Below are 20,533 nucleotides of genomic sequence, written 5' to 3' on the forward strand. Positions count from 1 at the left end.
TCTGCTCTTGTGACTGATACAATGGCTGTGCTTGAAAACTGGTCTTCAAAACAAAACACAAGGAACAGCAATTCACTCATTGCTGTCACTCCAAATTACACTACTTGTTTACTTGGTGGCGGTAGGAAGTACATCTGATGCTGAGAATTCTCCCCAAATTTCTCTCTCTCTCAACACATTGCCTCAAGGATGAAGTGAGCCTGGATCACCCAATGCTGTAGTGATGGTTTCTTTCAACCTCATCAGCAAAGCATGTTCAAAAAAAGGAAGACAAGGTCACAGTGTGTTCTAGCAAGGCAATGCCCTGGAAACTCTGGCAGCTGTTTCAAAATAACTGATATAGGCAGCTTAGTGCTAGAACATGCTGATGCAAGAAGACACCTCTTACTTACTGAAGTAGATTTTCATTTTGTCATCTAAGGAGAGAAGATCTGCTAATATTTAGAATTTTTCAAAACATTTAATATGCAGATTCCTCTGAATAATTAGATTATTCCTTTGTCCCACCAAATGCCCAGGTTTCTACAATGAACAGGATTGCATTCATATCTATCCTCTGAATTTAAGAGGCAGGGGGCCAGCCCAAGACATTTTGCTGCCTGAGGCAGAGAAGCAAGTGGTATCTTGGGTGTAGTATGCAAGGCTGGCCAAGTTGTTTTGGCACCTGAGGCAGAAAATACCAGAAATGCTTCTAAAACTCTCTAGCAGTTAAAACAAAAAAACCACCCTGTAAATTAATTGTTGTTAATTTTGTTGCCCTTTCTTGACTTCCAAAACCAGCTGCCTGAGGAAGCTAACTTACTTTGCTTAATGGTAGGGCCGGACCTGATTAGAAGAACCCCAAATAGAGGACCAGCTATGCTGGGGAGGGACTGGGTGAAAAGGAAGTGGAGGATCATCATCAGTGTACAGCATGCACAGTGACATGCTGATCAGCCTTTCAGATCATGTACGATATATAATAGAATCACTTTATTGCAATGGGCAAATGCTAAACGGAATAGCGCTCTAACCATCCAAAGAAAAACATCTATGTGAAAATTACATGTCTGCTCTTGTGAAGAAAATATCCTGAACATTTTATGTCGCTTTTCAGCAAGGTGAACTGTGATTGGATGTACCGTATTTTTTGCACCATAACACTCACTTTTTTCCTCCTAGAATGTAAGGGGAAATGTCTGTGCGTGTTATGGAGGGAATGCCTACGGGTGGCATGCCTACGGATTTTCCTCCTCTAAAAACTATGTGCATGTTATGGTCGGGTGCGTGTTATAGAGCGAAAAATACGGTACATGGAAATAACTGGAGGTTTCATAAATCTCTACTCCCCCTGCTTTCCCTAATGTTATGAAGATTGTTTTCACCACTAGGTGATGCTAAAAAAAGGTAAAGGTAAAGGACTCCTGATAGTTAAGTCTGGTTGCGGACGACTTTGGCGTTGCGGCGCTCATCTCGCTTTATTGGCCGAAGGAGCGGGTGTACAGCTTCCGGGTCATGTGGCCAGCATGACTAAGCCACTTCTGGTGAACCAGAGCAGCGCACGGAAATGCCATTTACCAGACTTCCGGGTTAGCTCCATCGACTAATGGCGGATTCCCTCTGAGCTCCGGAGAGAATCGGCTCTGCAGGATCGGGTCTTGCCGCTGCGGCGACGCGGGGACCCATAAAAATCACAGGCGGTGAAGCCTGTGAACCTGGTGACTCGGCGGGCACCATTTGCGCCCCCCAACCTGTGAAGGAGCCTTTTTAAAGGCTTCGGAATGGGGGACGGGGTGAGCGGCGCGGTGCGGAGAGTCGACTGCTTCTCCTGCAGAGTGAAGCTGCATTGCCATGGTCGGAGAGTGCTGACTTCTTCTTTTGAACAATTGGACTCTAAAAGTAACAACCCGTGAGTACTACGGAAATTGGTACTGTAAAGAAAATTTTGCTTTTAAGAATTAGGCACGATTGGGGAAGGTGTAAAAAGGAAGTCTGCCTCCCCGTCTTGTAAACAAGTTAAAGCAAAGACCTGCTAACTAAGGTCAAGAGAACTTTTTCTTCTTTCCTTCTTTGGTAAAAGACTTTAATTTCACGATTTGGCAGTATAAGAAATTTTGCTGGAGGATAAAGAGCTTAATTTTGGGAACCGAAGTGCCACCCTCCCGGACCCGGGAGTGTTCCGCGAGAGAGCCTGTTGATGAGGTACTAAAGAGTTTGACAGCTGTCAAAGTAGCTGTCAAAACGGAAAAAGAGAACTTTGTTTCTGTTGCTTCTGCTGGTTATATATGTTACAATTTTTGTTACAATTTGTTGAAAACAAGGAAGAACTGATACAAACTAGCTGGATTTTTGGACTTGGATTGGAACGAACACTAAGAAACCAAAATCCCTCTAGAGGGGGATTTGGGACATTACAAGAATGGCTGGAGAAGGGAGAATTCAGGCTGAATTGGACAGAGTCTTTGTTCTCTTGGGAAAGTTGCAAGGCCAAATTGATGTTTTGGCTATAAATGTTACAACTCTGGACTCAACTGTAAACAATATCATTGAAACTGATAAGGAGTTGAATCTGGAAGTTTATTCAACTGAACAGAAAGAGAAACTTGACAACTTTGAGAATTTGGAGAAGGAGACATATGTTGTCCCTGAAGAGCTGCAGATGATGAAGGAGGACTTGAGGCCTGACATGATGGTAATGAAGGAAAATAAGAATTTGATGTGGAAAATCTGGCCTGAATTGGAGATTGAAGAAAGGAAAGATCTCCTTATGTGGAGATCCGAAGACCTAAGGATTATACATTTGCTCAAGGTGGAGGTTGGAGCCTTGGGGACATTTGGACTTGAAAGGAGTAAGAAACAAGATTTGGGTTCCACCTTTAAGTATGGAGGACTGGTTGAAAGAAACATGGATCCTGAAGGGCCAGAGCTTCTCCGAGAGTTGGTGTTTAATTTTAAGGACTATCAAAAAAACCAGCAGAGAGGAATTGAGAGAGAATTAAGAGCCTCGGATGTGAGATCTCCAGGCTAAATATTAGATTAAGACTGATGGACATTTGTTGGGGACTGGAACCGGGAAAGGGTGGGGTGGGGTTTGGGAATCCAAAGGGTACATAAGTATAATGTGTTTTGCTTTTATTTTTGTAATGTTTATGAAATTTGGGAAATTTGTGGAAGGGAATTTGGGTCGACTTTAGAAAGAATGTTTTAAGAATATGTATTGATGTATAAGTATTGATGTTTAAGTTTGGATAAGGTAAAATTGGTTTTTTAAAAAAAAATGAACTAAATTAAAGGAAAATAAGGTTAGCAAAAATAAATTGAGGAAATGGATGAAAGAGTAAAAGTAAAATAATAACATGTTAATTTATTAGGTTAAGAATTATGGTTAAGGATTTGCTGAATCAATAATTTGAATTGGAATACAAAAAGGGGAGGTATGAGGAGGTCGGGAAAATATGTCAATGAAAGTAAATTTTGGCGAACTTAATGTGTTTTTTTCGTATTTTTTTTCCTTTTCCTTTTTGACTTTTTATATTCTTACTGTATTAATTTTGAAAATTTTAATAAATATCTTTTAAAAAAAAGGAAATGCCATTTACCTTCCCGCCAGAGCAGTACCTGGCTTATCTACTTGCACTTTGACGTGCTTTCGAACTGCTAGGTTGGCAGGAGCAGGGACCGAGCAACAGGAGCTCACCCCGTCGCGGGGATTCAAACCGCTGACCTTTTGATCAGCAAGCCCTAGGCTCAGTGGTTTAGACCACAGCGCCACCCATGAAATAACTGGAGGCTTCATAAATCTCTACTCCTCCTGCTTTTCCTAATGTTATGAAGATTGTTTTTACCACTAGGTGATGCTACAGTGCTGTTTATTTCTATGCCACCTCATTCCATACCATGCTAACAGCAAATGCAATTCTTGGAGTGCCAGTCCTCTTTTAATAATGATCTATCAGGTGCTTCAGTTTTTGTTGTGTTTTAATCGTTTTCACTAGGGTTTGGTGCTGGTTTTAGTTTGTTTTGCTAGGCTTCTGTTATTTTCTTTCGGGCTATGTATGAATTAGCAGTTTAAAATGCAAGTGAGGCAGTTTTCCCCTGCTGAGTTTCAAGTCGCATCTGCACATGGTTGCATGCACTAAAGAGGGGGTGTGGATGTCCTCACCTGGTGCACATTACCTGTTGGGTTTCCCTGTACCTGCAGCCCCCCCAACTCTTATTCGTGAAGTTGTCTTCTCTGTGTGTGCTGTCACCTGCACATAACACAATGACTGTCTCAAACGCATGCACCTCAGCTTAACTGTGCAGGGAGTGTGTTGCTTACATTTTCAAATCAGATGGAACCGAGGAAAAATGCATCCAAGAGCAGTATGTCTCAGGAAACTACAAGGTAGATATTAACTGTGGCTAATGTTATGTGTTGCATGGCAGCAGTGGAAGACGGAGTAAATGGAGATGTGTGTACATGGCCTTAAGTGTTCTATTGGGAATTTTATTTTATGGTTTATGCAAACGGCTCAGAGAACTTGGCTGGGTGGGCGATATAAAAGCATAAGAAATAAGTAAGTCCGAAATGGCACTATCCATGCACCAGGAGCAAAGTAGCAAATTATACTTGAAATTATTAATTATATATATTGTAAAAAAAGGAAGCAAAACACCCTCAAAACAGGCCACTGATGACTGATCATTCTGGTTGACTTGGACTGGGTGGGGTAAAATGGAATGCAGTATCTTGGAACAGGACACTCCTACGGCATATTATACGGAAGTCCTCTTGCATTCTACTTGCCATTCCAATTGTATGCTCCTCTCTACACATGCAGTTGGAAGTACAGTGGATGCTCGGGTTGTGAACTTGCCTCTGTGCAGGAGGCAAGTTTGCGACCCGTGTATCTGTGCACGCGCGGGTTGCGATTCGGTGCTTCTGCACATAGCGCGATTTAGCACTTCTGTGCAAGCGCCGAAACCTGGAAGAAACCTGTTCTGGTACTTCCGGGTTCGGCGCAGTGCGCAACCTGAAGCATCTGTAACCCAAGGTATGACTGTATCTGCTCAGTGGGTCTGGTGGTGGGTGAGGTTTGTGGCCCACCATCCGGCCTCACCATCCTCTTGCAGCCACACTGCTGCACCCACCCCCTTGGTTGCCACAGAGTTTTTCTGGCCTCCTGCCAAAAAGCCCTTTTCAAATTGGCCTCCCTGTGGGATGGGGGCAAGAGGAGCAGACTGGGACTGAGCAGGCTTTACTCCAGTCCACTCCTAGAGGATAAAAGGGGCCCCGCGCTGGTGCCTGCAGCACAGTCAGCCCCAGAGCGTCACCCACCCAGCTCTTCCTCCAATATTATCTTTTTTCCCAGGCTGACCTTTTTCCTTTCCAGGTCCAGGGGCATTGCTACGGTCGGATTGCTGTTTTTCAGAGCCGTGAAGATATTTCCCCTGCTCTGCAGGTTTTGTCTTCCTGGTAGCAATTGTCACAAATTTTGCGGTTTTAGGCCTTGGGCGGAATCCTTTAGTTCAACAACTGAGGAAGGGGTGTTGTGGTGACTCACCCTTTTTGTGGTGGCAATATCAGGGTTCCCCTTTAGAGGGGTCCTGAGGGGAGTCTCTGACCACAAGCACACAGTAGTGGACCACTCAGCGCCCCTCAGTAATGCAGGAGGGGGCCAGCTGTGTAAACGCAAGTTTTGCAGTGTCCCCAGTGCCGGATTTATGAATAAGCTAAGGCTCTCTTGGGCCCCCCCAAAAAATTTAAAGGAAAAAAACAACCTGGATGTACATTTCCAAAATATAATATAAAAAACAAATGAAATAAAACCTACCGTATTTTTTGCACCGTAGGACGCACCGGACAATAGGACGCACCTTGTTTTAGAGGGGGGAGAACAAGGGAAAAAAATTCTTCCGCTCTCTACCCAGCGCCCCTTCAGTGAAGCGGCAGGAGGCGCTGCGCAGAGAGTGGGAGAATTTCCCCCCTCTTGTTTTCCCGCTCTAAAACAAGGTGCGTTTAAGGTGCGTTCAGGCGGCTACCTTGGAAGCCTGGAGAGCTAGAGGGGTCAGTGCGCACCGACCCCTCTCGCTCTCCAGGCTTCAGGTTCCTTTCGACCTGCTCTTTGGGGCTGGCGGGGGGAAGCCCACCACCAGCCCCAAAGAGCAGGTCAGGGAGCAGCGGAAAGGCGCAGCAGAGAGGCTGCTGCCATAGTCACGCGTCACCTCTCCAGCTGGGAGAGGGTTGCGGGGCTATGGCTTCTTTAGCCCCGCGCACGCTCTCCCGGCTGGAGAGGTGACGCGCGCCTATGGAGGCTCCTGCCATAGGCGCGCGTCACCTGGGAGAGGGTCGCGGGGGGCTGCTTTAGCCCTGCGCGCGCTCTCCCGGCTGGAGAGGTGACACACGGCTATAGAGGCTCCTGCCATAGCCCCGCGTTACCTCTCCAGCCGGGAGAGGGTCGCAGGGCTATGGCGTCTTCGCTCCATAGGACGCACACACATTTCCCCTTCATTTTTGAAGGGGAAAAAGTGCGTCCTATAGAGCGAAAAATACGGTACATACAGCAAGAGTGTTTTGTGTTGTGTATGGACCTATTAGGTCCATAAATTACCATATAGCATATATTCAACACAAAAAACAGTGACAATTTGTTGTTGACAAAGGACAGCTGGACATATAAAGGGCCCCATTACCTTCAGTAGCTTAGGGTCTCATCAAACCTAAATCCGGTCCTGAGTGTCCCCATATTCCCGGTTGACCCTATCTTGCCTCAGACCCCCAATGCCTAAGCTATCTGAAATTTAATAAAGTTGTAGCCATTTTAATCCCAAATATGTTGTCATGTGTTTTCCTTGAACTGAGATCCGGCTTCCAGAGTGAGGTGGGGGACAGCATCTGGGGACGCGAACTCCTCGCTTCTTAAGTACCTAGGAAATGCTGTTTTCTGTGCTCTGGGTGGGTGTGGGGAAAGAGCCAAATCATAACCCCCTAGATTTCCCCTGCAATTCCAGTTATAAGCCTGACCTTTAAAGCATTTTGAGCAGGGTAACATTCAGAGAAGGTGCCCATGAGCATGACAAACAAGGCTTGAATTTGCACGGCATTGGCACATTTCCTCAAAATAAGAGAAACTGTCACTGAGAAATATGTAGACAGGGGGAAATTTCTGGATTAACTGTTCAAAGTGTAAAATAATATGTCATTTTATTGCTGCCCTTAAGGAGCAGGTGTCACTTGGCATCATTTGCAATGGCAGTCTCGTGACGCAGTGCTAAGTCCAAGCCTCCCAAGACCAACTCACTGCAGAAGACGTTAGTTAGCGAAACAAATGGGTGTCCGCTCCAATTACCTTGATTGTCCCTTAGAGTAAAGTTGGGGTTGTTAGCTGCCTCGGGAGCCAAGCTATAGTAGAAGTGCTGTCCCTCTTGTGGGTCGTCCTGGTCAATCGCGCTCACTGTCTGAATCAGCTGTAGGAGGGGAGAGCAAAACAAAGGGTCTGATGAGGGCTCCAGTGCAGGAGAAAGCTGTGTTTCAGGATTGCAAGGAAAAGCCAAGCCCAGATTCATCTTCTTGAGGGAGCAGGGATATATGAAGGTAATCAATATGTTGCCAGAATCAATGGTGAGTGAAATGATTAAAAACAGAATGGGCGAACCTAAGCTGGCTAAAATATGAGAAGGGCAAATTAACATTTGGACGCCCAGGAGACGGAGCATATGCTTTGTGTGTGGGAGGTCACAGGTTCAGTCCCTGGTATGCCTGTGAACCTTCTCCAGCATGCCCCCTTTCTGATAGCTCAGTGGGTAGAGCTTGAGACTCTTAACCTCAGGGTCATGGGTTTGAGGCCCACGTTGGACAAAAGATTCCTGCATTCCTTGTGGTCCCTTCCAACTTTGCAATTCTGAGTCTATGACACTGGAGCTTTGACCTTGGTCAGGCAAGAGCTGCTGAGGTTATGGAGTGGGAGGCTTTCAAGATCTGTCTCCATCTCTCAGGGAGGAAGATCTGAACTAGCCTGTGGCCCTGAGGATGCCCACCAGGATCATAGGACTCCAACCTAAAGAAACTTTGCATGTAACCTAACCCTAAAGGTAAAGGGACCCCTGACCATTAGGTCCAGTCGTGACCGACTCTGGGGTTGCGGCGCTCATCTCGCTTTACTGGCCGAGGGAGCCGGCGTACAGCTTCAAGGTCATGTGGCCAGCATGACTAAGCTGCTTCTGGCGAACCAGAGCAGCGCACGGAAACACCATTTACCTTTCCGCCGGAGTGGTACCTATTTCTCTACTTGCACTTTGACATGCTTTCGAACTGCTAGGTTGGCAGGAGCAGGGACCGAGCAACAGGAGCTCACCCCGTCATGGGGATTCGAACCGCCAACCTTCTGATCGGCAAGTCCTAGGCTCTGTGGTTTAACCCACAATGCCACCTGCGTCCCTTTGCATGTAACCCTAGGAGAGATTATACCTCCTAGACACAACTTCTGCTTCAAGAAGAGCCTTGCAAATCCAAAGGGTTGTACCCAATGGTTGTATGAGCATGAAGGCACCTTGTGCAACTGAACTTTCTCTTCCCCCCTCCTGCCCTGTGCCTCAATACAAACCTTCTTCTGAGGGTCCAAGGGGGGCTGAATGGTAGGGGCTGCCCTGTAATGCAGCTGCAGTGTGAGAGGGGAACTGGCTGGAATTAAGCAGAGAGATCTTGCTCCAGCTCTGCTGCTATGAGACCTCTCTGTTTATTCTCCAGCCTTCTGGAGTTGGGTTTTCAGGCTGCAGGAGGTGTGGGTGAGGGGAAGAGAAAGACTAGTTGGACAGGCTGCCTTGGGTTAGTGCATCCACTGGATGCAACTCAAATACTTGCATGCTGCCAAAAATTGTAAGAGAAAGAGGGAGGTAAATCACTCATTCTGTATTTTCATATGAAGGATGATTGCATGGTCAGATTTGTATTTAATTGCATTTTGGACTGGAAAAGGAGAAAAGAAAAAGTGCTGTTTCAACTTGTAGCTAAATATAAAACAGGACCATGTGGGGACACCTTCACAGTAAACATTAACCACGGAGAATGTCAGAGAAAGGTTAATATATGTGGTTTCTTGCAGATGTAGCTGTGAATGAAATATGCAGAACTGCACTGGGTAGTGAGAAATGAGCTAAAATGGAGTCAAAACAAATTCTCAATAGTTCTTTGGACTCAGGAACACAGGTAGCTGTTAAACAAACTCTGCACCCCAAAGCCTGTGTAATAACCCTGGAAGTGAAAAGGACACAATGATTTAGCTGATCCAAGTTAAAGGGTCTTCTCTGGCATCCTGCTAGTTCACCCACCATTATTCCTCAACTCACTGGTAGCTCTGAAGCAGAAATATTAAGAGTCACTACTATGCTGGCATGGGACGCAGGTGGCACTGTGGGCTAAACCACTGAGCCTTGGGCTTGCCAATCAAAAGGTCGGTGGTTCGAATCCCTGTGATGGGGTGAGCTCCTGTTGCTCGGTCCCAGCTCCTGCCAACCTAGCAGTTCGAAAGCACGCCAAAAAGTGCAAGTAGATTAAGAGGTACCGCTCCGGCGGGAAGGTAAACGGTGTTTCCATGCGCTGCTCTGGTTTCGGTGTTCCACTGTGCCAGAAGCGGCTTAGTCATGCTGGCCACATGACCTGGAAAAACTGTCTGCGGAGCGGACAAACGCCGGCTCCCTCGGCCTGTAAAGCAAGATGAGTGCCACAACCCCAGAGTCATTCGCAACTGGACTTAACTGTCAGGGGTCCCTTTACCTCTTACTATGCTGGCATTGCACAAAACATTAATTCATGGGTCCGAAAAGTGCTAATTTTCTAGAAAAAGAGGTGCCGGAACTCACCATGAATGCCACCCTCTTTCTGTCAGAATGGCAGTCGCACCCACCTGAGTTCTGGCAAGTTCCCCCTGGGAAAAAAAGCCCTGGGTCCACAGGTAGTACCCTTAAATCCCTCTAATTTTGTAAGCTCAGGCTATACAGTGGAGTATTCACACAGAAGATGGTGCAGTTTTTCTTAGCTTCTCTCACCTGTCCGGCTTTGGCATTTTCACATACAAAAGCCTCGTAGAACCTGGAGAATTCTGGAGCGTTGTCATTCACATCCAGCACTCTTATCGTGACAGAAACACTGCCAACCTGCGAGGGGTTGTCTGAAAGAAGGTAGAACGAAGCAAAAAAAATCAGAGTGGCTTGGTCCTGGTGTATATTAATCTTGGTGCCAATGCATTACATTTGAGAGTTGCGGTTGCCCAAGAAGAGCAGGCAGACCTGCAGTGCGTTACAGCACATGTTGAGCTCTTGAGGCTCTGGTTTCGTTACTTGATGTGTCTAGAAGGTTTGAGCCCACCCAGGGATGGCTGTGGGCAGAGGGATGGACCAGATGACCTTCAAGGCCCCTTCCAACTCTGCAATTCTGTGATTCTATAAAATTTTTCTAGTGTGTTTAGAGGAGTACCTAGGCTCCTTTGTACCGTTGGCAAGGAGCTGTATCAGTGTCCCCTTGCACCCATCACTTAAACCATTGGCAAGGAGAAATATTGGTGCCCTCCCCCAAGCAGCGGAGAAGCAAACTGGACAACATTTGGATGGCTGGGCAGGCTCCTAGCCACTCCAAGCCAGAGTGGAGAGGAATGATTTTTGTGCGCACACACAAGCCTGCGCCCTTGGTGAGGGCCAACCTGCTCAGTCCCTAGGAATGCTCCTGAGTCTCTTACACAAAGTGCTTGTTGCATTTATGTATGAAAAATTGACGAGTCAAACGTCTTCACAATCTCTGACTCAGATTGATAGAAAAGTGTTCCCAAAGCACGATTAGTGTTTCCGAAATTGTGAATTACGTAGGTTCATTTTAAAATGCAAACCAAACTAATTTTCTCCCCCATCAGATGAGAATGTGACACAGATAACTTAAAAAAAAAATGACCCTTGTCTGCTGTAATGTCGATTTCCAGCCAGTGTTTCATACACTGAAACTCTAAATATGTACGGGGGCAGAAGGTTTCTCAGAAGTGCCACGGTAGTTCTCAAGCAACAGTGACCCCTACGTTTCGGTACATATCTGAGACCCTGGTAAGCAGCTTTCCCTGCCCTAAACACGGGTTTATTACAAAATTATTTCTAGAGGCCACTAAAAAAAGCAAGCAAGCAGATGGTGATAACAGTCGCTTGCTACTGGCTCAAGGAGGTTTTGAACCAGTGACCTAGAAGTGAAAGGCTCTGAGCTCATTAGCAAATCCCTGAGCCATTCAATCCTTCCTGATAATGCTGCTTTCTACTCTGATAAGCCCTGTAATATTCAGAGCATCTGTTTTTGCTACTAATAGTTCTTGGGGGCGAGAGCGAGTGTGCTAGCTCTTATCTGAACTGCATTTTTTTTTATTTAAAAAAAAAGCAAGAAAGAGAAATTAAACAACAATTCCCTTGAATGCTAATGGTTTGAGTAAACATTTCATTTGCAGACCTCCCTAGGAGCGTAAAAATTAAATGCTACTTTCATTCCCTCAATCAGATGCAAAGCGTGGCTTCCACTGCAGTGCATATAAATATGCATGTCATACAGCTTGTGTAGGCTGAATTCTGGTTGTTTCTTAACTGCAGTGAAGTTATCGAGGAAGCAGTCCTATGCACACGAGGCTGGCATAGAGCGAGCCAGTGTAAAGTTGCACCACATCCAAACCCCACCCTAAGCCTGGCAGAAGGAGAACAAGCCTTCAAAATAAGTGTTCTATGCCAGGTTGCCAAGTCACATGACTGAGTTGAATGGGATTATGATCCAGCCTATGTCTCCTCTCTCTGGTCCCACCCCAGAATATGCCCCCTTTTGGGGACTTACACTGGCCTCAGCTCAGCAAACTTTGGCTGAGCTGAACAAGTTATGCTGGCTTAGGCTGAGCCGGGGTTGAGGTCCGAACCAGGAATTAGCCATCTGAGCCAGAAATCCACAGTGGATCTTGCCATAGGATTGGACCACCCCAAGAGTCTGCCAGAGTTGGTTTTAAGTGCTGGTTAAATTGGAACCCCAGTAAAATACATTTGGAGATAACTGGAGTAAGGAATGTGCTTATACAGTGGTACCTCGGGTTACATACGCTTCAGGTTACAGACTCCGCTAACCCAGAAATAGTACCTCGGGTTAAGAACTTTGCTTCAGGATGAGAACAGAAATTGTGCTCCAGTGGTGCAGCAGCAGCAGGAGGCCCCATTAGCTAAAGTGGTGCTTCATGTTAAGAACAGTTTCAGGTTAAGAACAGACTTTCCGGAACGAATTAAGTACGTAACCAGAGGTACTACTGTATTGAACTCTTGTGTTTCCATGTTAACAAACAATAAAACATAATTGAAAGGAGGAAAAGATGGAGATAAATGTGCAGCAGCCCGAAATGTTGAAACAAACATATTTGCATGGTTTTTGTTCTCCTTACTCAGCTCCACGGCCAGGACGGTGATATTGTGCCATGAAATGTCTTCCCGATCCAGAGGTCTTGCAGTCATCAGAGCACCTGTTGCAATGTCGACATAAAAGAAGCGTCCGGGATCACTGCTTCGATCAATGGAATACCTGTAAAAAAGTATACATTTAGAAGGCATCATATGCAAGGAATAAATCATTCCTAATCAAGGCTCCGTTCAGGTTCATTGGTAATTTTTAATTCTCTGGTTTGCTTCTAGTTCAGACACCAAATTTAAAGCATGGCTTGATAATTTGTTCGATTGCTTTTATCCTATAATAGTTTTTTTTTAAATAAAAACAACAACTAGAATAGCAAGAATAGTCAAAAACAGTTATAACTAATTTTGAAGGTATCTTTTTGGTCTCTCCTGACAGTGAATAATAAATACAATGCTCTGTTGTTCTATTATACTACTGTATAATAGTTATTTTCACCTGATCTGAAAATGAATATAAAAACTGAAAAAGCTGCAGAAGTGAAAATGAATAAGGACATGTTGCAACTTCATATGAGAAAAGGCAAGAGAGTATGAGACTTTCTTTCTTTCTTTCTTTAGTTTAGGAAAATAAATGACAACGAAGATGGACAAGAGTGACGTTTACCAAATTATGAATGGTTGGAGAGCATTTTTTCCTACCCCAGACCCAAATAAGCCAACTGGCACAGCAGGTTGAGGACAGACAAAAATAAATACAGTCATGTGGCATCATACGTGAAGATTCAGCTCTAAGGGTCATACATATGCAAAAATCCCATTTAACCAAAATTATGGGGGTCTCTTCTGTGTCTGTGCTGTCTCCCCTCCATGTGGAAAGCAAGAAGAGGGAAATGAGCAGAGAGAGACAAAGGCAGAATGGATCATTCAAAAGTATTAAATGAAATGGGGTCCACTGCACTGGGGTTCATCTATATTAAAATGTATATCACAGCTTGATTGACTGATGATTTTATTGCAAATCCATTTGACTGCCTGAGTCAGTCTCCCTAACTAGCAATATGGGAATCATAAAACTGGCCTACCCTCTGGTGTTGACCCACTGTTGCATCTGGTAGGGCAGGGACAGATGCAAAATATGTTGACAACATTATATATCTTTAGGCCCTGAACTATCCATGGTCTTTTAGCAGTGGGTGGGAACATTTTAATGCAACCACTACCCCCAGCTCGGTTTGAATGTATCTACGTGGGGTGTAAGTTGCTTTGGGTTGCCTTGGTCAAAATAAAGTGACCATTACATTTAAATAACAACAATAAGTAGAGAGTGCTATACAAACAGTGAGCTGCAATTTGTGACCAGTGCTGCTGCACAAGTGGAGTTCTGCTCACACAATGGGATTCCTCTTTGCTCCTGTTCCTTGCATGACCCCAAAATTTGCCCCACAGAGTCTCCCAACTCTTCAGAGAAGATTTTGAAGGTTTACAGAGAGCTTGGGGAGGGCAGGGTAAAGTCCCATTAAGGAAGCGGAAGTATGTTGTGCAAGCAAAACTGTGTGGGACGCAACCCAATGTGTTCTAATTGTGCAAGGGAAACACGTGGCAAAGGAAACGCAAGGCACACAACGTTGTTGAACTGCTTTCAAAGAAAGAAGTAGCTTTGTTTAGTCGAAGGATAAGAAGAAGGGAGGAAAAATCATCATTGTGAATGCTCTCTCACACTTTTAAAATAAAGATGTATCCCCCGGTCTGCTAGATTTATTAAGGAAAGCCACACAAAAGCTTTAGATTGTGAAATAATGATCTGTCTTGCAAATGCCCATTAAAAAAAATTCTCCTCTGACAGTTTAGGGCTAACTTGTATCTGAAATTGAATATGGCCTTGTGATTAGTGGTGCAACATTAATCACTGGTGTCATGCAGCACAGGTGGAGTTTTTGTACTGCATTCTTTGCACATGTTTGCCTATTATTAATAATTGGTTCTCAGCACTCGAGTCCATTGAACTGTTTACATAATCTCCCTTAGTCATTCTGAATTAATCAGGCCATGCCTTCAGCAATCAGCATCTCCCAATGTGGGCAATCCAGATGTCAAGAAAGGAGGGATAAGAGAATTTGAGAGTTTCTGGTGCGTTCAGTGAGCATTCTCGTAATATGGCCCGCCTTTCCGAAATTCCGTGGACAAATATAGCATTGCCCTTATTTATTGAAATAACCACTGGAATCCCTGAATATTTTCTGGTGGAATTGTGCTTATGGGACGCCCACAAAACCAAATTATATCAGTTATAATTCAGCTGTGTACTACTGGCATATCATGGGGTAAGACTAAGATCTGTTCATTAAACCATCTATAATACTAAAATTGTAAGTAGCCACATTGGTCTATGGGTGGGGAGGGGAGAGAATCTAATAGGGCAGACTAAAATATCAGAGTGGGATGCGGGTGGCGCTGTGGGTTAAACCACAGAGCCTAGGACTTGCCGATCAGAAGGTCGGCGGTTCGAATACTCGCGACGGGTTGAGCTCCCGTTGCTCGGTCCCTGCTCCTGCCAACCTAGCAGTTCGAAAGCACGTCAAAGTGCAAGTAGAAAACTAGGTACCACATGGGCGGGAAGGTAAACGGCATTTCCGTGCACTGCTCTGGTTTGCCAGAAGCGGCTTAGTCATGCTGGCCACATGACCCGGAAGCTGTACGCCGGCTCCCTCAGCCAATAAAGCGAGATGAGCACCACAACCCCAGAGTCGGGCACGACTGGACCTAATGGTCAGGGGTCCCTTTACCTTTACTAAAATATCAGAAATTTGTGAGCAAACTTTCAAGTTCTTTAGAACTCTTGTTCACACTGTCTGTATTTAATAAAACATCCTGTGAAGGCTGTTGGATGCTTCAAACTTTGAGGATTTTACAGGGTAGAGCACAATATTTAGCATGTAGAAAGCCCCAGGAGAATATGTGGAGGTGGTGGTGAGAGACACAAGAGTTTGTTATTTTGAAGACACAGAAACAGAAACGACAGGGGGTTGCCAGACTGTGAAGTGCCTTGATGTGCAAAGTCTGTCTGGGCATCTGATGCAGCTTTGCTAACTTGTAGAAGTTCCCCTTTTTTCCTCCCTGTGCTATCTGGTTATATATTTATAAACGAAGCAAAAATGTCCTAGGCCCTCAGTGCTCTGTCACTCAAAGGAAACGAAACCCCTGGAATGTGTCACCCCCCCCTTGGGCAGCTGGAGAGTGCATAACAATAGATCACTCTGCTCACCAGACTTTCAAGAAAGAGATTCCCTTTATTTCCACATCTATATGAAGACCCACCTATCCCAAATCTTCTTTTCTATCTATAGCCCATGAAGCTTTAGAGAAACTATAGCAAGGGGTGCATATTTGCACACATCCCCTTGGCCAAAGTCTCCTGCTTCGAGAGGAAGATGAGACATTACGGGTAAGACTGAGAGACCTGAAGAAAGGAGAGCACGTTTCCCCTCTTTTCACATGATAAATTATCACGCAATCATTACTCAGTTGCTCTGGACAGTTCCAGATGTCTTTCCTCAGGCAAAACTTCTGTGACAAAGAAGCTTCAGTTTCCTGAAATTTGTGGGAGGCCTAGACTGGGCCACATGTTACGCTGGTCATGTAAACACATACTGATGAACATTTACTGTTCCCAACTCTAATCCTGCGGAAAGCCATCTAATTAGATGTTAATTTGATCCTGACTTGTTTTTAGGAGGTAATTTAATTATTGTTTGATTTTATACCAATGTTATGTATTTGATGTTAGCCGCCCTGAGCCCAGTCTTGGCTGGGGAGGGCGGGATACAAATAAAAATTATTATTATTATTATTATTATTATTATTATTATTATTATTATTATCAGAGTGTAACAGTGTAGAATGGGATTATTTTGAGCAGGGATGACATAAACCATCCTTTTGTTGCCTGAATAGTAAGCTGCAGCCTCCTCACTGACAGAGACTCAATACCATCTGTCCTAAATTGATAATGGTTAATTAACTCTGGATGCACTGGAGAGAGCCAGTTCTTAAATCTTGCCTCTGATTCAGAGAGGACAAGTAAATGGTGATTTTGCCTGTACAAAATAATGTATAGCCTTGCTAGCATCTAAGGTTAAGCATTTATTTGAAACTGGCAGATTAATATTCTTCAGCCTTTTATATGTGTCTGTGGGAAGGGGGGTGTTATTGTTTCGTTTTAATTATTTACATGTTCTAATTCTGTATTTCATTCTGTGAACTTGCCCTGAGATCTTATGACGAAGGGTGGCATATAAATCCTATTAAATAAAGAATAATAAATTTCTGAATCTGCATTACTCCCCTAAAGCAACAAGAACAATCCTAGGAGTTAACATAGTGGATATTTAGGATGATGGGGGGGGGGGGGAGAGAGAAACAAGCAAAGAAAGGAACCTGATGGAGTTGTTGGTCACATCCGGGTCCTTGGCATAAATCATTTGTATGGTGGTCCCAATGTCCACATCTTCAGGGACTTCCACAAAATAAAAGCTAGGCTCAAAGAGTGGGGGCTCTTCCACATCCTCAACGGTGATGTGTACAGTTGCCGTGTCACGGAAGGGGCCCAGGTTCAAGAAGCGCATTTCTAAGTGGGGATTGGCACCCTCCACCTTTAAAGTGTAGCTCTTCTTACTCTCAAAGTTCAAGGGCTGAAGACGAAGAAGAAATAAAGCATTAGAAGACCTCCTCTGAGACTGGACAGAACGTCTTGAGCCATACCACCCAATTCCTTTAAAATAAAACACTTCCATTTAAACTCGTATCACTTACATTGTATGTAACCGGCTGGATGAACATGACAGCCCCACAACTTTGCTGCTTTCATTTTAACAAAATGCATCCCAGATATTATTGTAATAATTGGGTGAGGGTTGTCCAAGCAGTCACAGAGGATAGCGAGGTCTAGCATGTCATCTTGTGCCCCAGTCCAGCTCCAGCAGTAGCCAGGATTGGGCACCAGTAGGTGTCCACCACATGCACTCCCCGCCCCCTGAATCCAAATAGGAACAGCAAAAAGAAGCAGCCTTTGCTCTTTCAAACTCAGTTCCCTTTTTTTGCAAATTAGGTCATTCCAAAGATGTGGAGCTGCTACAGAGAAGACCTACCCACATGCCACCACTTCTTGGGATTCCCTTATGGTGGAATCACCAATAGGGTATCCCCTGTAGAACTTAATTCATGGACAGGTTGATACGGAAGGAGTCAGTCTTTCAGATATTTGGGTCCCAAGCCACTTGTCAGCATAAGCACCATGAACTGGGCTCAGAAATTGACTCGCAAGCAGTGCATTTTTTTTAAAGACTGGTGTTGCACAAGTCAACCAGCTATTCCCACCCACTCTCTGGACACTGCATTCCGCACTTTTTGCAGCTTCCAGACAGTCTTCAAGGGCAGCCCCATGTAGAGTCTGTTGCAAAATTCCAGCCTGGAATTTGCCAGAACATGGGCTACAGTGGTCAGGTTTTTTCCTATTCAGGAATGCCCATCGCTGGTGAAGCAGCCATACCTGAGAGGAGATACTCACTGCCACTGGAGCCACCTGGGCTTCAGGTGACAAAACCGGATCAAGGAGCACTCAGTCCCCCCAATCCCCCCATATACCTGCTCCTTCAAGGGGGTGCAACCCCATCAAGAACAGGCTTTCTGCCCACTTCCTGGATATGGGAGCCCATAGTCCACAGCACCTGAGTCTTACCAGGATTCAGTTTAATACCCCAAACCTAGCTATGTGTGTTATGTGTGTTAAGCACTTTGAGCATATAACAAAAATGTTGTACATAATGCATTTAATTATATTTTAATTGCTATAATTCAGTCAGGGTGAAGCACCATTAATTTTATTTATTTCAATGTGGGAGAGTTAAGCACATGGCTTAGCTATTCCACGGAAATTAGTGACATTCAAATGTATTCCGTTTTGGCTGTTCTTCTAAGTCCTTTATTATTATTGCCTAAACGTTAGAGGGAGGGCTTTATCACAAAGCGAATCCGGTACTGAAAGACAACCGTGCTAACGTCTTCCTTTTGCAGAAGACATTCTTTTTTCCCCATGCTGGTTTTTCATGCCCTTTCTTGATACAGTTTTACATGCGAAGGAAATTGATGCCGATAATTGTACTGCAGTGATACTTAGCGTGCACTTTTTATGTATAACAATAAAATGATAATTGAAAAGAATCTTAGCGGCAACAGCAAAGCGAAGCCTAGGAATGTCCAAAGAACCTTCATAAAAGTGGATCTAGAAATGGTTGCAAGGGTCTTTTAGAGCATTATGAGGCCTCCTGCTGATAATTTAATTTCCAAGAATACAATGGTTATACGCTCTTTACTTTTACATAATGGGTAGTTTAATGCTGAATATTAGGAAAATGGAATCTTTGTAACTGGCACAGATTTTGATCAAAACAAAATGTGTGCTTCTAAAGCTGTCGTCTTGGTTTTAGAGGCAAACGCTATCTTGGAAGAAGTTCAAATCTGTTTTCTGCATTGGGATTTTTTTTTAAAGCACAAATTGATAGTTTATATTTACTTTAATTTTGGGGATTTGTATCTTCTTGAGGAAGGCATATGCTGAATGGAGGAATGCATTAATTAACACAGTCAGCAACAGCTAATCCCAGTTTGCTAGCAAACACTCAGCAGGGAACTATGCCAGTCTAGGAACATGCCTCAAGAACAATACATGATACATGTGTTTGCAGATAGATGATAGATAGATGTATATGTGTGAGTGTATTACATTTTTGGTATTATACTTCAAACATCTTACATATCCAAGTGAAAATGTAATGGCCCACTGAAGCCCGTGGGACTTCACCTGGAAATCTGCTCCACTTCCCAGTGGGGAGGAGTTACGGTGGACCGCGTGGCCACCCACTCCCTACCAGGGGTGGGGGACTTTGTCCCCTGTTGCCTGGGGGATCCTGGCCACGTCAGAGCCCGGCCAGCCAACCCGCTGGCGGGGGGGGGCATGGCCGGGGCCGTTTAAACGGAGGAGCGAACCAGAGGACTTCCTCTTTGGCTCGCTTCCTCAATCACCCACCCTCCCTCCCTATTTTGCAGGTTAGGCAATGGCCCTGCTATGGACTTCGGTTGGTCGCCTTGGTTGTCCATGGGCCTGGTAGGAATTTTTCCACTTGGCAAATTGGCACTGGCCACTTGGTTTTCGCCTACCTCGTGGCAATCATCACAACTTTGTTAGGGTTGCGTTTAGGCATTGTTTGACCTTGTGTGGGGGAGGGGAGGTGTAGCCATCACCTGCCCCTCCATGCTTAAGGGTATTCCGTTAAAGGAACCCAGGGGTGTTGATCTAGTCTGAAGCCCGGCTGGGGGGCTAAGGCCTTGACACAACCCCGACGGGAACACCAGGGGGAGCTTGAGTTGGTTCGCATCGACAGGGCTCCCCCTACCGGCTTACCCTTACTGAACTTCCTGCACAATGGGCAGGAGTCAGATATAGTCAGGTCCAATCAACGCCTAAGCCAATACCGCTCACATTCTGTAATTTCAATAAAGTTGTGGCCAAAATTTGCCCAATAACATAAACCTAATATCCATGTCCTTGTGTGAGTTATTTCCAACGAGGGGGTGGCTGCGGGGTCTCGACACACAACAGCCCCAATGAGTGAACAAGAGATTTTTTCAGACTTCAGAAATAATTAAAATTTTAAGTGAGCAGACAAAACTGAGTAATGGCACAACTGAGACAGTCAGAAGGATGGCTCACATGCTAGTTTATTTGGATGAAAACTATTTGTTACATTGCAGCCACATGCAATGAAGTCCTGCTGGCACGTTTCATTTGCAGCCAAATGGGGCCATTTGCACCAGAGTGCTTAACCTTTCCCCCTAAAACTTTCTCCTCCCAGCTTCTTTTAACCTGGCGTTCTTTTAACTCTGCCTGTGCCAGCCTCTCCCAGAATGGAAAAGATGCGAGAATGCTTTTAATTTGTACAACTGATTGCTTCCCCCCTTCTTTTAAAAACCCATTTTAAACTGATTTACGTTAGGATCCTATACTCCCCAAAGTGAAAATCCAGACAAAGTTGTTGAGCTATGTCTCCCCCCCAAAATCTAAGTTTTTGGCCTTTATTTGAATTTTATAAATTTCCCCCAGACATTTTGCCAA

General features: G+C 44.8%; 1 protein-coding gene across 1 annotated transcript in view; it reads right to left on the reverse strand.

Moving 5' to 3' along the window:
• CDH20 (cadherin 20) overlaps window positions 1–20,533 on the reverse strand; it is a 47,083-nt gene that overhangs the window by 4,791 nt on the left and 21,759 nt on the right. Inside the window, exons 6-9 of the mRNA XM_053397078.1 lie at window positions 16,801–17,054; window positions 12,399–12,535; window positions 10,006–10,127; window positions 7,311–7,428 (exon numbers count right to left, since the gene is read on the reverse strand). Of these exons, the coding sequence (XP_053253053.1) occupies window positions 7,311–7,428; window positions 10,006–10,127; window positions 12,399–12,535; window positions 16,801–17,054 (631 nt within the window). The remainder of the gene's footprint in view (window positions 1–7,310; window positions 7,429–10,005; window positions 10,128–12,398; window positions 12,536–16,800; window positions 17,055–20,533) is intronic.

Source organism: Podarcis raffonei, chromosome 7 (genome assembly GCF_027172205.1).
Source record: "Podarcis raffonei isolate rPodRaf1 chromosome 7, rPodRaf1.pri, whole genome shotgun sequence".
NCBI lineage: Eukaryota > Metazoa > Chordata > Lepidosauria > Squamata > Lacertidae > Podarcis > Podarcis raffonei.